Source organism: Pseudophryne corroboree, chromosome 9 (genome assembly GCF_028390025.1).
Source record: "Pseudophryne corroboree isolate aPseCor3 chromosome 9, aPseCor3.hap2, whole genome shotgun sequence".
Classification (NCBI taxonomy): domain Eukaryota; kingdom Metazoa; phylum Chordata; class Amphibia; order Anura; family Myobatrachidae; genus Pseudophryne; species Pseudophryne corroboree.
Genome location: NC_086452.1, coordinates 186264112 through 186281718, shown reverse-complemented (window position 1 = coordinate 186281718; position 17607 = coordinate 186264112). Strand labels below are relative to the sequence as shown.

The window sequence follows — 17607 nt, the reverse complement described above, 5'->3', positions numbered from 1 at the left end:
GATGATGCCGACTTAAGAGGCATATGGAAGGCTGAGGATTGTGTGGAGAAAGGTTCTCGGGCCTGGTCTCCACAGCTATAGCTGGTGATTCTGATATTTTGCCTTATATTCCTGCACAGCCTAGGAAAGCACGACATTATTAAATGCAGCTTTTCGAATAAAGAAACAAGAAAGTCTGAGGTGCGTCCTTTCTTGTCAGAGCCGGGGGCAGAGGAAAGAAGCTGTACAACACAGCTAGTCCCCAGGAACAGAATCCTCCCCGGCCTCTACAAAAATCCACCGCATGTCGCTGGGGCTCCACAGGCGGAGCTAGGCCCGGTGGGGACACGCCTTCGTAAGTTCAGCCACAAGTGGGTTCACTCCCTGTTAGATCCCTGGGCAATAGAAATTGTATCGCAGGGATACAGGCTGGACTGTGAGAAGATGCCCCCTCACCGAGGACCCGGCGGGCTTCCCTTCAAGAGAGGGAGCCAGTGTTAACTGCAATTCGAAAATTGTATCTTCAACAGGTGGTGGTCAAGGGTCCCCTCCTTCAACAAGAGGGTGTTATTATTCGACCATGTTATAATCCCGAAACCAGACGGTTCGGTTAGACCCATATTGTATTAAAATCCCTGAACATATACCTGAAAAGGTTCAGGTTCAAGATGGAATCGCTAAGAGCGGTCATTGCAAGCCTGAAATGAATTGGGACATAAGGGATGCATAACTTCGTGTCCCCATGTATCCACCTCATCAGGCGTACCTCAGAATTGCGGTACGGGATTGTCATTACCAATTTCACCAAGGTAATGGCGGATATGATGGTGCTCCTGCGGAAGCAAGGTGTCACTATTATCACATACTTGGATGATCTCCTCATAAAAGCGAGATCAAGAGAGCAGTTGCTGGACAGCGTATCACCTTCTCTGGAAGTGAAACGGCAACACGACTGGATTCTATATATTCCGAAGTCGCAGTTGGTTCCTACAGCTCATCTGCCTCGCCTAGGCATGATCCTAGACACAGACCAGAAGAGGGTTTCTCCCGATAGAGAGAGCTCAGGAGCTCATGACACTGGTCAGGAATCCATTGAAAACCAAAACAGGTGTCAGTGCATCACTGCACTCGAGTCCTGGGAAGGATGATGGCATCATACGAGGCCATCCTCTTTGGCTGGTTCCATGCAAGGACAATGGAACTTACTGGACAAGTGGTCCGGATCACATCTTCAGATGCATCGGTTAATCACCCTATCCCCCAGGGCCAGGGTGTCTCTCCTGTGGTGGCTGCGGAGTGCTCACCTTCTCGAGGGCCGCAGATTCGGCATTCAGGACTGGGTCCTGGTGACCACGGATGCAAGCCTCCGAGGGTGGGGGGCAGTTACACAGGGAAGAAAATTCCAAGGTTTGTGGTCAAGCCAACAGACTTGCCTTCACATCAATATCCTGGAACTAAGGGCCATATACAACGCCCTAAGTCAAGCGGAGTTCCTGCTTCGCGACCAACCGGTTCTGATCCAGTCAGACCGCAGGGGCTCATGTAAACCGCCAGGGCGGCACAAGGAGCAGGGTGGCGAGGGTAGAAGCCACCAGAATTCTTCGCTGGGCGGAGAATCAAGTAAGCGCACTGTCAGCAGTGTTCGTTCCGGGAGTGGACACGACCTCTACCAGGGAAAGTGGTGACTTCATCAGGAAGTCTTCACGCAGTTTTGCAAATTGATGGAAACTGCCTCAGGTGGACTACATGGCGTCCCACCTCAATAAAAAGATAAAAAAGGTTTTACGCTGGGTCAAGGGACTCTCAGGCGATAGCTGTGGTCGCACTTAGAGATGAGCGGGTTCGGTTCCTCGGAATCCGAACCCCCCCGAACTTCAGCCTTTTGACACGGGTCCGAGGCAGACTCGTATCTTCCCGCCTTGCTCGGCTAACCCGAGCGCGCCCGAACGTCATCATCCCGCTGTCGGATTCTCGCGAGGCTCGTATTCTATCGCGAGACTCGGATTCTATATAAGGAGCCGCGCGGCGCCGCCATTTTCACACGTGCATTGAGATTGATAGGGAGAGGACGTGGCTGGCGTCCTCTCCGTTTAGATAGAGAGTGAGACACTTGATTTACTAGTAATTTAATTTTAGTAATTTTGGGGAGCATTAGGAGTACTCAGAGAGTGCAGAGTTTTGCTGATAGTTATACTAGTGACCACCAGTTTTATTTATTATTTAAAATCCGTTCACTGCCTGAAAAAAAACGATACACAGTCACATACCATATCTGTGCTCAGCCTCAGTGTGCTGCATGATAATATCATCTATGTATATCTGACTGTGCTGAGTGCTCACTGCTCACACAGCTTAATTGTGGGGGAGACTGGGGAGCAGTTATAGCAGGAGTACATAACAGTGCACACTTTTGCTGCCAGTGTGACTGACCAGTGACCACCAGTATATTGTCTGCCTGAAAAAGTTAAACACTCGTGTGGTGTTTTTTTTTTTAATTCTATAAACGCATTCTGCTGACAGTGTCCAGCAGGTCCGTCATTCATTATATTATAATATATACCTGCAGTAGTGATATATATATATTTTTTATATCATTATCATCCAGTCTATACTAGCAGACGCAGTACGGTAGTCCACGGCTGTAGCTACCTCTGTGTCGGCAGTGCTCGTCCATAATTGTATACCTACCTGTGGTGGGTTTTTTTTCCTATCTTCTTCATACTAGTAGTTTAGGAGTCTGCTGCTGACAGTGTCCAGCAGGTCCGTCATTATATAATATATACCTGTCCTGCAGTAGTGATATATATATATTTTTTATATCATTATCATCCAGTCTATACTAGCAGATGCAGTACGGTAGTCCACGGCTGTAGCTACCTCTGTGTCGGCAGTGCTCGTCCATAATTGTATACCTACCTGTGGTGGGGTTTTTTTTTTCTATCTTCTTCATACTAGTAGTTTAGGAGTCTGCTGCTGACAGTGTCCAGCAGGTCCGTCATTATATAATATATACCTGTCCTGCAGTAGTGATATATATATATTTTTTATATCATTATCATCCAGTCTATACTAGCAGATGCAGTACGGTAGTCCACGGCTGTAGCTACCTCTGTGTCGGCAGTGCTCGTCCATAATTGTATACCTACCTGTGGTGGTTTTTTTTTTCTATCTTCTTCATACTAGTAGTTTAGGAGTCTGCTGCTGACAGTGTCCAGCAGGTCCGTCATTATATAATATATACCTGTCCTGCAGTAGTGATATATATATATATTTTATATCATTATCATCCAGTCTATACTAGCAGACGCAGTACGGTAGTCCACGGCTGTAGCTACCTCTGTGTCGGCAGTGCTCGTCCATAATTGTATACCTACCTGTGGTGGGGTTTTTTTTTTCTATCTTCTTCATACTAGTAGTTTAGGAGTCTGCTGCTGACAGTGTCCAGCAGATCCGTCATTATATAATATATACCTGTCCTGCAGTAGTGATATATATATATTTTTTATATCATTATCATCCAGTCTATACTAGCAGACGCAGTACGGTAGTCCACGGCTGTAGCTACCTCTGTGTCGGCAGTGCTCGTCCATAATTGTATACCTACCTGTGGTGGGTTTTTTTTTTCTATCTTCTTCATACTAGTAGTTTAGGAGTCTGCTGCTGACAGTGTCCAGCAGATCCGTCATTATATAATATATACCTGTCCTGCAGTAGTGATATATATATATTTTTTATATCATTATCATCCAGTCTATACTAGCAGACGCAGTACGGTAGTCCACGGCTGTAGCTACCTCTGTGTCGGCAGTGCTCGTCCATAATTGTATACCTACCTGTGGTGGGTTTTTTTTTTCTATCTTCTTCATACTAGTAGTTTAGGAGTCTGCTGCTGACAGTGTCCAGCAGGTCCGTCATTTTATAATATATACCTGTCCTGCAGTAGTGATATATATATTTTTTATATCATTATCATCCAGTCTATACTAGCAGACGCAGTACGGTAGTCCACGGCTGTAGCTACCTCTGTGTCGGCAGTGCTCGTCCATAATTGTATACCTACCTGTGGTGGGGTTTTTTTTTTCTATCTTCTTCATACTAGTAGTTTAGGAGTCTGCTGCTGACAGTGTCCAGCAGGTCCGTCATTATATAATATATACCTGTCCTGCAGTAGTGATATATATATTTTTTTTATATCATTATCATCCAGTCTATACTAGCAGACGCAGTACGGTAGTCCACGGCTGTAGCTACCTCTGTGTCGGCAGTGCTCGTCCATAATTGTATACCTACCTGTGGTGGTTTTTTTTTTTCTATCTTCTTCATACTAGTAGTTTAGGAGTCTGCTGCTGACAGTGTCCAGCAGGTCCGTCATTATATAATATATACCTGTCCTGCAGTAGTGATATATATATATTTTTTATATCATTATCATCCAGTCTATACTAGCAGACGCAGTACGGTAGTCCACGGCTGTAGCTACCTCTGTGTCGGCAGTCACTCGTCATCCATAAGTATACTAGTATCCATCCATCTCCATTGTTTACCTGAGGTGCCTTTTAGTTGTGCCTATTAAAATATGGAGAACAAAAATGTTGAGGTTCCAAAAATAGGGAAAGATCAAGATCGACTTCCACCTCGTGCTGAAGCTGCTGCCACTAGTCATGGCCGAGACGATGAAATGCCATCAACGTCGTCTGCCAAGGCCGATGCCCAATGTCATAGTACAGAGCATGTAAAATCCAAAACACAAAATATCAGTAAAAAAAAGGACTCAAAAATCTAAAATAAAATCGTCGGAGGAGAAGCGTAAACTTGCCAATATGCCATTTACCACACGGAGTGGCAAGGAACGGCTGAGGCCCTGGCCTATGTTCATGGCTAGTGGTTCAGCTTCACATGAGGATGGAAGCACTCAGCCTCTCGCTAGAAAAATGAAAAGACTTAAGCTGGCAAAAGCACAGCAAAGAACTGTGCGTTCTTCGAAATCACAAATCCACAAGGAGAGTCCAATTGTGTCGGTTGCGATGCCTGACCTTACCAACACTGGACGTGAAGAGCATGCGCCTTCCACCATTTGCACGCCCCCTGCAAGTGCTGGAAGGAGCACCCGCAGTCCAGTTCCTGATAATCAGATTGAAGATGTCAGTGTTGAAGTACACCAGGATGAGGAGGATATGGGTGTTGCTGGCGCTGGGGAGGAAATTGACAAGGAGGATTCTGATGGTGAGGTGGTTTGTTTAAGTCAGGCACCCGGGGAGACACCTGTTGTCCGTGGGAGGAATATGGCCGTTGACATGCCTGGTGAAAATACCAAAAAAATCAGCTCTTCGGTGTGGAAGTATTTCAATAGAAATGCGGACAACATTTGTCAAGCCGTGTGTTGCCTTTGTCAAGCTGTAATAAGTAGGGGTAAGGACGTTAACCACCTCGGAACATCCTCCCTTATACGTCACCTGCAGCGCATTCATCATAAGTCAGTGACAAGTTCAAAAACTTTGGGCGACAGCGGAAGCAGTCCACTGACCAGTAAATCCCTTCCTCTTGTAACCAAGCTCACGCAAACCACCCCACCAACTCCCTCAGTGTCAATTTCCTCCTTCCCCAGGAATGCCAATAGTCCTGCAGGCCATGTCACTGGCAATTCTGACGAGTCCTCTCCTGCCTGGGATTCCTCCGATGCATCCTTGCGTGTAACGCCTACTGCTGCTGGAGCTGCTGTTGTTGCTGCTGGGAGTCGATGGTCATCCCAGAGGGGAAGTCGTAAGACCACTTTTACTACTTCCACCAAGCAATTGACTGTCCAACAGTCCTTTGCGAGGAAGATGAAATATCACAGCAGTCATCCTGCTGCAAAGCGGATAACTGAGGCCTTGGCATCCTGGGCGGTGAGAAACGTGGTTCCGGTATCCATCATTACTGCAGAGCCAACTATAGACTTGTTTGAGGTACTGTGTCCCCAGTACCAAATACCATCTAGGTTCCATTTCTCTAGGCAGGCGATACCGAAAATGTACACAGACCTCAGAAAAAGACTCACCAGTGTCCTAAAAAATGCAGTTGTACCCAATGTCCACTTAACCACGGACATGTGGACAAGTGGAGCAGGGCAGACTCAGGACTATATGACTGTGACAGCCCACTGGGTAGATGTATGGACTCCCGCCGCAAGAACAGCAGCGGCGGCACCAGTAGCAGCATCTCGCAAACGCCAACTCTTTCCTAGGCAGGCTACGCTTTGTATCACCGCTTTCCAGAATACGCACACAGCTAAAAACCTCTTACGGCAACTGAGGAAGATCATCGCAGAATGGCTTACCCCAATTGGACTCTCCTGTGGATTTGTGGCATCGGACAACGCCAGCAATATTGTGTGTGCATTAAATATGGGCAAATTCCAGCACGTCCCATGTTTTGCACATACCTTGAATTTGGTGGTGCAGAATTATTTAAAAAACGAGAGGGGCGTGCAAGAGATGCTGTCGGTGGCCAGAAGAATTGCGGGACACTTTCGGCGTACAGGCACCACGTACAGAAGACTGGAGCAACACCAAAAACGCCTGAACCTGCCCTGCCATCATCTGAAGCAAGAAGTGGTAACGAGGTGGAATTCAACCCTCTATATGCTTCAGAGGTTGGAGGAGCAGCAAAAGGCCATTCAAGCCTATACAACTGAGCACGATATAGGAGGTGGAATGCACCTGTCTCAAGCGCAGTGGAGAATGATTTCAACGTTGTGCAAGGTTCTGCAACCTTTTGAACTTGCCACACGTGAAGTCAGTTCAGACACTGCCAGCCTGAGTCAGGTCATTCCCCTCATCAGGCTTTTGCAGAAGAAGCTGGAGACATTGAAGGAGGAGCTAACACAGAGCGATTCCGCTAGGCATGTGGGACTTGTGGATGGAGCCCTTAATTCGCTTAACAAGGATTCACGGGTGGTCAATCTGTTGAAATCAGAGCACTACATTTTGGCCACCGTGCTCGATCCTAGATTTAAAACCTACCTTGGATCTCTCTTTCCGGCAGACACAAGTCTGCAGGGGTTCAAAGAACTGCTGGTGAGAAAATTGTCAAGTCAAGCGGAACGCGACCTGTCAACATCTCCTCCTTCACATTCTCCCGCAACTGGGGGTGCGAGGAAAAGGCTCAGAATTCCAAGCCCACCCGCTGGCGGTGATGCAGGGCAGTCTGGAGCGACTGCTGATGCTGACATCTGGTCCGGACTGAAGGACCTGCCAACGATTACGGACATGTCGTCTACTGTCACTGCATATGATTCTCTCCCCATTGAAAGAATGGTGGAGGATTATATGAGTGACCGCATCCAAGTAGGCACGTCAGACAGTCCGTACGTATACTGGCAGGAAAAAGAGGCAATTTGGAGGCCCTTGCACAAACTGGCTTTATTCTACCTAAGTTGCCCTCCCACAAGTGTGTACTCCGAAAGAGTGTTTAGTGCCGCCGCTCACCTTGTCAGCAATCGGCGTACGAGGTTACTTCCAGAAAATGTGGAGAAGATGATGTTCATTAAAATGAATTATAATCAATTCCTCCATGGAGACATTCACCAGCAGCAATTGCCTCCACAAAGTACACAGGGAGCTGTGATGGTGGATTCCAGTGGGGACGAATTGATAATCTGTGAGGAGGGGGATGTACACGGTGATGAATCGGAGGATGATGATGAGGTGGACATCTTGCCTCTGTAGAGCCAGTTTGTGCAAGGAGAGATTAATTGCTTCTTTTTTGGTGGGGGTCCAAACCAACCCATTATTTCAGTCACAGTCGTGTGGCAGACCCTGTCACTGAAATGATGGGTTGGTTAAAGTGTGCATGTCCTGTTTATACAACATAAGGGTGGGTGGGAGGGCCCAAGGACAATTCCATCTTGCACCTCTTTTTTCTTTCATTTTTCTTTGCGTCATGTGCTGTTTGGGGAGTGTTTTTTGGAATGGCCAGCCTGCGTGACACTGCAGTGCCACTCCTAGATGGGCCAGGTGTTTGTGTCGGCCACTAGGGTCGCTTAGCTTACTCACACAGCTACCTCATTGCGCCTCTTTTTTTCTTTGCGTCATGTGCTGTTTGGGGAGTATTTTTTGGAAGGGCCATCCTGCCTGACACTGCAGTGCCACTCCTAGATGGGCCAGGTGTTTGTGTCGGCCACTTGGGTCGCTGAGCTTAGTCACACAGCTACCTCATTGCGCCTCTTTTTTTCTTTGCGTCATGTGCTGTTTGGGGAGTGTTTTTTTGAAGGGCCATCCTGCGTGACACTGCAGTGCCACTCCTAGATGGGCCAGGTGTTTGTGTCGGCCACTAGGGTCGCTTAGCTTACTCACACAGCTACCTCATTGCGCCTCTTTTTTTCTTTGCGTCATGTGCTGTTTGGGGAGTGTTTTTTTGAAGGGCCATCCTGCGTGACACTGCAGTGCCACTCCTAGATGGGCCAGGTGTTTATGTCGGCCACTAGGGTCGCTGAGCTTAGTCACACAGCTACCTCATTGCGCCTCTTTTTTTCTTCTTTGCGTCATGTGCTGTTTGGGGAGTGTTTTTTGGAAGGGCCATCCTGCCTGACACTGCAGTGCCACTCCTAGATGGGCCAGGTGCTTGTGTCGGCCACTTGGGTCGCTGAGCTTAGTCACACAGCTACCTCTTTGCGCCTCTTTTTTTATTTGCGTCATGTGCTGTTTGGGGAGTGTTTTTTGGAAGGGCCATCCTGCGTGACACTGCAGTGCCACTCCTAGATGGGCCAGGTGTTTGTGTCGGCCACTTGGGTCGCTGAGCTTAGTCATCCAGCGACCTCGGTGCAAATTTTAGGACTAAAAATAATATTGTGAGGTGTGAGGTGTTCAGAATAGACTGAAAATGAGTGGAAATTATGGTTATTGAGGTTAATAATACTTTGGGATCAAAATGACCCCCAAATTCTATGATTTAAGCTGTTTTTTAGGGTTTTTTGAAAAAAACACCCGAATCCAAAACACACCCGAATCCAACAAAAAAAATTTGGTGAGGTTTTGCCAAAACGCGTTCGAACCCAAAACACGGCCGCGGAACCGAACCCAAAACCAAAACACAAAACCCGAAAAATTTCCGGTGCACATCTCTAGTCGCACTAGTAACACCGTGGGTGTTCCAGTCGGTCTATATATTCCCTCCTCTTCCTCTCAGACCCAAGGGCTGAGAATTGTAATAAACGGAGGAGTGTGAACAATATTCTTTACTCCGGATTGGCCAAGAAGGACTCGGTACCCGGAACTGCAAGAAATGCTCTCAGAGGACCCATGGCCTCTGCCTTCTCAGTCAGGACATGTTGCAACAGGGACCCTGTCTGATCCAAGACTTACCGCGGCTGCATTGGACGGCATGGTGGTTGAACGCCGGATCCTAGCGGAAAAGGGCGTTCCGGATGCAGTTATTCCTACGCTGATAAAGGCTAGGAAAGACGTGACAGCAAGACTTTTTCACTGTATATGGCGAAAATAGGTTGCTTGGTGTGTGGCCGGGAAGGCCCTACAGAGGAATTCCAGGGGGGTCGATTCCTGCACTTCCTACAGTCAGGAGTGACAATGGGCCTAAAATTAGGATCCATAAAGGCCAAGATTTCGTCCCTATCCCCTTTTTCTCTCAAAAAGAACTGGCTTCACTGCCTGAAGTTCGGACGTTGTTACAGGGGTGCTGCATATTCAGCCCCTTTTGTGCCTCCAGTGGCACCTTGGGATCTTAACGTGTGTTGGATTCCTAAAATCCCACTGGTTTGAGCCACTTAAGACCGTGGAGCTAAAATGTCTCACGTGGAAAGTGGTCATGCTTTTGGCCTTAGCTTGGACTAGGCGTGTGTCAGAATTGGCGGCTTTGTCATGTAAAAGCCCATATCTGATCTTCCATATGGAAAGGGCAGAATGGAGGACTCGTCCCCAATTTCTCCCTAAGGTGGTATCATCGTTTCATTTGAACCAACCTATTGTGGTGCCTGCGGCTACTAGGGACTTGGAGGATTCCAAGTTGCTGGACGTAGTCCGGGCCCTGAAACTTTATGTTTCCAGGACGGCTAGAGTCAGAAAAACTGACTCGCTATTTATCCTGCATGCACCCAACAAGCTGGGTGCTCCTGCTTCAAAGCAGACTATTGCTCGCTGGATCTGTAGCACGATTCAGCTTGCACACTCTGCGGCTGGACTGCCGCATCCTAAATTAGTAAAAGCCCATTCCACGAGGAAGGGGGCTCTTCTTGGGCGGCTGCCCGAGGGGTCTCGGCTTTACAACTTTGCCGAGCTGCTACTTGGTCGGGTTCAAACACTTTTGCAAAATTCTGCAAGTTTGATACCCTGGCTGAGGAGGACCTTGAGTTTGCTCATTCGGTGCTGCAGAGTCATCCGCACTCTCCCACCCGTTTGGGAGCTTTGGTATAATCCCCATGGTCCTTACGGAGTACCCAGCATCCACTAAGACGTCAGAGAAAATAAGAATTTACTCACCGGTAATTCTATTTCTCGTAGTCCATAGTGGATGCTGGGAGCCCGTCCCAAGTGCGGACTCTCTGCAATACATGTATATAGTTATTGCTTAACTAAAGGGTTATTGTATGAGCCATCTGTTGAGAGAGGCTCAGTTATTGTTCATACTGTTAACTGGGTATAGTTATCACAAGTTGTACGTAGGGATGTGCACTTGAAATTTTTCGGGTTTTGTGTTTTGGTTTTGGGTTCGGTTCCGCGGCCGTGTTTTGGGTTCGACCGCGTTTTGGCAAAACCTCACCGAATTTTTTTTGTCGGATTCGGGTGTGTTTTGGATTCGGGTGTTTTTTTCAAAAAACCCTAAAAAACAGCTTAAATCATAGAATTTGGGGGTCATTTTGATCCCAAAGTATTATTAACCTCAAAAACCATAATTTCCACTCATTTTCAGTCTATTCTGAATACCTCACACCTCACAATATTATTTTTAGTCCTAAAATTTGCACCGAGGTCGCTGGATGACTAAGCTAAGCGACCCTAGTGGCCGACACAAACACCTGGCCCATCTAGGAGTGGCACTGCAGTGTCACGCAGGATGGCCCTTCCAAAAAACATGTAATGACTGATGATGGACCTGCTGGACACTGTCAGCTCAGCAGCACCGCAGACTGCTACAGTAAGCTACTATAGTAGTATGTATAAAGATGAAAGAAAAAAAAAAAAACCACGGGTAGGTGGTATACAATTATGGATGGACGAGCGACTGCCGACACAGAGGTAGCTACAGCCGTGGACTACCGTACTGTGTCTGCTGCTAATATAGACTTGATGATAAGGAGATGAAATTAATATATATATATATATATATAATATCACTAGTACTGCAGCCGGACAGGTATATATATTTATTATGTAATGACTGATGACAGACCTGCTGGACACTGTCAGCTCAGCAGCACCGCAGACTGCTACAGTAAGCTACTATAGTAGTATGTATAAAGAAGAAAGAAAAAAAAAAACCACGGGTAGGTGGTATACAATTATGGATGGACGAGCGACTGCCGACACAGAGGTAGCTACAGCCGTGGACTACCGTACTGTGTCTGCTGCTAATATAGACTGGATGATAAGGAGATGAAATTAATATATATATATATATAATATCACTAGTACTGCAGCCGGACAGGTATATATATTTATTATGTAATGACTGATGACGGACCTGCTGGACACTGTCAGCTCAGCAGCACCGCAGACTGCTACAGTAAGCTACTATAGTAGTATGTATAAAGAAGAAAGAAAAAAAAAACCACGGGTAGGTGGTATACAATTATGGATGGACGAGCGACTGCCGACACAGAGGTAGCTACAGCCGTGGACTACCGTACTGTGTCTGCTGCTAATATAGACTGGATGATAAGGAGATGAAATTAATATATATATATATATATATATATAATATCACTAGTACTGCAGCCGGACAGGTATATATATTTATTATGTAATGACTGATGACGGACCTGCTGGACACTGTCAGCTCAGCAGCACCGCAGACTGCTACAGTAAGCTACTATAGTAGTATGTATAAAGAAGAAAGAAAAAAAAAAAAACCACGGGTAGGTGGTATACAATTATGGATGGACGAGCGACTGCCGACACAGAGGTAGCTACAGCCGTGGACTACCGTACTGTGTCTGCTGCTATATAGACTGGATGATAAGGAGATGAAATTAATATATATATATAATATCACTAGTACTGCAGCCGGACAGGTATATATATTTATTATGTAATGACTGATGACGGACCTGCTGGACACTGTCAGCTCAGCAGCACCGCAGACTGCTACAGTAAGCTACTATAGTAGTATGTATAAAGAAGAAAGAAAAAAAAAAACCACGGGTAGGTGGTATACAATTATGGATGGACGAGCGACTGCCGACACAGAGGTAGCTACAGCCGTGGACTACCGTACTGTGTCTGCTGCTAATATAGACTGGATGATAATGAGATGAAATCAATATATATATATATATATATATAATATCACTAGTACTGCAGCCGGACAGGTATATATATTTATTATGTAATGACTGATGACGGACCTGCTGGACACAGTCAGCTCAGCAGCACCGCAGACTGCTACAGTAAGCTACTATAGTAGTATGTATAAAGAAGAAAGAAAAAAAAAAAACCACGGGTAGGTGGTATACAATATTATATATATATTATATACAATTATATATATATATATATATATATATATATATATTAAACTGGTGGTGACTGGTGGTCAGGTCACTGGTCACACTATCAGCAACTTGCAAGTAGTACTCCTAAGCAGACAATCACAATATATATTATACTGGTGGTCAGTGTGGTCACAATGGCAGTGTGGCACTCTGGCAGCAAAAGTGTGCACTGTACGTTATATGTACTCCTGAGTCCTGCTCTCAGACTCTAACTGCTCCCCACTGTCAGTGTCTCCCCCACAAGTCAGATAATATACAGTCACACTATCTATCACTTCAGCAAGTAACTAGTACTCCTCCTAATGCTCCCCAAAATTACTACTGTGTCTCTCTCTACTGTCTCACTCTCTTCTCTATAAACGGAGAGGACGCCAGCCACGTCCTCTCCCTATGAATCTCAATGCACGTGTGAAAATGGCGGCGACGCGCGGCTCCTTATATAGAATCCGAGTCTCGCGATAGAATCCGAGCCTCGCGAGAATCCGACAGCGGGATGATGACGTTCGGGCGCGCTCGGGTTAACCGAGCAAGGCGGGAAGATCCGAGTCGCTCGGCCCCGTGTAAAAAAACATGAAGTTCGGGCGGGTTCGGATTCCGAGGAACCGAACCCGCTCATCCCTAGTTGTACGGTGTGATTGGTGTGGCTGGTATGAGTCTTACCCTGGATTCCAAATCCTTTCCTAGTAATGTCAGCTCTTCCGGGCACAGTTTCCCTAACTGAGGTCTGGAGGAGGGGCATAGAGGGAGGAGCCAGTGCACACCAGATATAGTACCTAATCTTTCTTTTAAGAGTGCCCAGTCTCCTGCGGAGCCCGTCTATACCCCATGGTCCTTACGGAGTTCCCAGCATCCACTACGGACTACGAGAAATAGAATTACCGGTGAGTAAATTCTTATTTTAAAAGGGATCTGGTCAGGATCCCAGCGGTCGAGATCTTAGCACTCGAAATACAGATGCCGGATTCCCGACACTGCACAGAATGCGGATCTGGCATCCCAAATTGAATCACATTTCAGGTGCCGAAATACTGACCACTGGGATCCCAAACTTTTGTGTGGCGTGCCTCTGGAGAGGTAAGCCATGGGGCGGAGGGGTTAGGTTTAGGCTGTGGTGGTGGTGGTGCGGGGGATTAGGCTGCAGGGTAGGGAGGGTTAGGTTTAGGCTGCGCGAAGGAGGATGGTAAGGTTTAGGCAATCCTGGGGAGGGTTATGGTGATGCTGGGTGGAGAGAGTGCGGTTTAGACTGCGGAAAGGGAGGATTAGGGTAAGTGGGTTGGGGGGTGGTAGTGTTAACATTCTAACCATCCAGAAGCCACGATTGGTATTCTGACCGCCGTCATCTCCACCGCCAGAATATCAGCCCCAATCCCTTTTAAAGAGAAGATTAAAGAAAATAATGGGCAGGATGTAATGATGCCTGAGATCGCCGGAGGTGCGAGATGCTGGCTGATCTTGGATTTTTTTTGAAGGGGGGTGCAATTATTTACAAGGCATGGTTTTTCTTTGTACATGATTGCCCCTTTAAAAAAACATGTGAGATCGGCTAGCATCTCACACCTCCAGCCGTCTCGGACGTCATTACATTCGGCCCACTCTGTTTTATTCCTGCTGTTTTCTTACTGTCATCTGTCGGTGTTCACAGGCATTGACAAGTTCAAAGGCACGTATTTCCACAGTCGTGACTACAAAACAGCAGAACCTTTCAGGAACAAAAGAGTAGTAGTGGTTGGTATTGGAAACACGGCAGTGGACCTGGTGGTGGAGCTTAGCGCTGTGGCTAAACAGGTGCGTATTAGAGGAACTAATATGACTACTGCAGGTGCTGCTCTCCCTATAGCGTGTAATGCTGCACTGGTTGAGCTAAATTAAGCAAGAAACATCATCTGTGATTAGATATGGTTAAAAAAGGGAAGACTAGATGGGCCAAGTGGTTCTTATCTGCCATCAAGTTCTATGTTTCTATGTTTATATACAGTATGACCTCAATCAGTTATCTCATCATTGCTGTTTGTGGTTTGAAGAAAAGGCCTCCTATAGGACTTACAGCACATGCATGCGCCTGATGTTCGTATTCTCAAGTTATGGTTTGTTAGTCGATCACAAAAATGGCGGAAGCACAGATGGTGTAATGGTTAGCATTACTGTCTCACAGCACTGAGGTCATGGGTTTGATTTCCACCATGACCATAACGGTAATTAGTTTGTATATTTTATTTTTCCTGTACTTGCCTGGGTTTCCTCCGGGTACTCCAGTTTCCTCCCACAATCCAAAAATATACTGGTATATTAATTGGCTCCAGACAAAAATGAACCCTAGTGTGTGGATGTTTATGCGCAGACTGGATGGGTGAAGTGATTCTTATCTGCCTTCAAATTTTGTGCTTCTATGTCAAGTCATAGGAGCCAGCTCTGTAGGTGCTTGAGTGTCCGCAATATTTGTTCCACCACTTTCCATCTCTGCCTCCTCCTATTTAAAAAGAAGGAAATTACTGATTTCTTCCGTAGTCCCTCCTTTGTCGTCTGTTATCGTGACCCCATAGTTTGCTCTGGGGCCTGCAGTGTCTGATCTATTGAAATTACATTACCGTATACCAGAGTTTCCCAAACTCTTCTATTATAGTCCAGGTTTTAAGGATAGCAATAAAGATATAGCAATACATTCAATCACCCTAGACAGTGTTTACAGCTAATCTTTGTATTACTTGATTCACATGAAAATAGCTTCATTTATAAGAATTATGTACAAGCCTGCAGCAATAACATTGTCCATGCTAGCAATAATTATATTCCTTCAAAACAAGTTTCAATAACTATTTTTTTCTGTATATGGGTAGTGTGGCATTTTCTGTGTACTCTTAAAACCATTTGTGATCCATTGTGTCTGGTAAATGAGGGGGAGATTTATTACACCTTATAAAGAGGACAAGCAGAGGTGTTGCCAATCTGAATCGAGCTATTATTTTATGAAATGTACAAGCTAAAGATAGCTAGAATCTGATTGGTTTTTATGGAGAAAGCCCCTATATTGATAAATCTTCCCTTTATGAATTACAGTATTTACAGAATGCATGTCTGTGTCAGAGAATCTACAACAGAATCAACAAAACAATATCCTGATGATAATCACCATTCGTCTTGTCTGCCATTATTTTCCAGGTTTTTCTAAGCACCAGGAGAGGAGCATGGCTACTAAACCGTGTTGCTGATCAGGGCTATCCATTGGATATAGTCCTCTTCACTCGTTTCTACAGCATTTTTCAAGTTGCATTTCCGAGTCTGACAAATAACTATTTGGAGCATAAAGTCAACTCCAGGGTTGACCATGAAAACTTTGGCCTAAAACCACAGCACAGGTGCAGATTTTTCCTTTTCTTTCTTCTGAATATGGAGTTATGGCACATTTGTGTTCTAAAGAAAAATTCTAATGCTGCAAAAGTTCACATTATTAATTTATTATCAGTTATTTATGTAGTGCATTCATATTATACAGCACTTTAGAGATAACATTTGCACATTCACATCAGTCCCGGCCCCAGAAGAGCTTACTATTTATGTTCCCTAGGGTATTGGTTCTTTAAAGTGTTTTATTTTTATTATTTTATTACTAGCTATTTATATAGTGCACAAATATTCTGCAGCGCTTTACAGAGAATATTTAGCCATTCACATCAGTCCCTGCCCCAGTGGAGCTTACACTCTAAGTTACCTACCACATGCACACACATACACACTAGGGTTAATTTCTTGTTAGGAGTTAATTAACATACCAGTATATTTTTGGGACGTGGGAGGAAACTGGAGTACTTGTAGGAAACACACACACGCAAAGGGGAAAATATACAAACTCCACATAGTCAGGGCCATGGTGGGAAACAAACCCAAGACTTCAGTGCTGAAAGCCAGTTATGTAATACTAACCATGACACCATCCGTGCTGCCCTCACATGGATGCAAATATTCTCAGAATTCTAAATTTAACCTCAACTTTATTGCTCATCATAAAAGTTCTAATTAATGATAGTAGTCTACCATTTTGAATTGCTTATTATTTTTTTCTTATCAAATACTTATACATTATGTCTCTGCTTATACAATTATACAGGTTCCTCAGCCAACATCCTACAATTAGTGATGATCTCCCCAATCGCATTATCTCTGGCAAAGTTCTTATGAAGACTAATATAAAACAGTTTACAGAGACCGATGCCATATTTGAAGATGGCACAGTTGAGAAAGACATTGACGTTGTCATTTTTGCCACAGGATACCGTGTATCATTTCCCTTCTTTGATGAGTCTATCCTAAAGGTGGAAAATAATGAAGTACCTTTGTATAAAAGGGTATTTCCTCCACATCTGGAAAAACATACGCTAGCTTGCATTGGCTACATCCAACCTCTTGGTGCTATAATGCCTGTTTCTGAGATGCAAACGCGCTGGGCAACAAGAGTCTTTAAAGGTATAGATTTATTTGTTCCATTTTAATATTTTTACTGTGTGATTTTAACTTCATAACACACATCATTATTGATATATTATATTTTCCACATTATTTGTTTTCAGGTCTGAGTCAGTTACCATCCATGCATGACATGAAGATGGAAATAAACAATAGAAAAGAAGAAAATCAGAAAAGGTGGGCCTTTTTGAATAGAAATAGTATGTTCGTTAATTAAAATAGCAGTTTTGTTGGGCCTTGGAGGTCTCAGGTTTCATTTTAAGTAATAAAAATTAATTGGCCAAAGCAAGTGCTTCTTCCTGTAGTATTATTCTTAGTTTTGACATTCTGACTAGACTTGGTGGGTATTTATCAAAGCTTGGAGACAGATAAAGTACCAACCATTCATCCAATTGTCAGTTTCCAACACAGCCTGTAAACTGACAGCTAGAAACTGATTGGTTGGTGCTTTCTCTTTCTCCACTTTA

General features: G+C 45.0%; 1 protein-coding gene across 1 annotated transcript in view; it reads left to right on the top strand.

Moving 5' to 3' along the window:
• LOC134957829 (flavin-containing monooxygenase 5-like) overlaps positions 1 to 17607 on the top strand; it is a 35642-nt gene that overhangs the window by 13134 nt on the left and 4901 nt on the right. Inside the window, exons 4-7 of the mRNA XM_063940029.1 lie at positions 14325 to 14467; positions 15839 to 16035; positions 16785 to 17140; positions 17245 to 17317. Of these exons, the coding sequence (XP_063796099.1) occupies positions 14325 to 14467; positions 15839 to 16035; positions 16785 to 17140; positions 17245 to 17317 (769 nt within the window). The remainder of the gene's footprint in view (positions 1 to 14324; positions 14468 to 15838; positions 16036 to 16784; positions 17141 to 17244; positions 17318 to 17607) is intronic.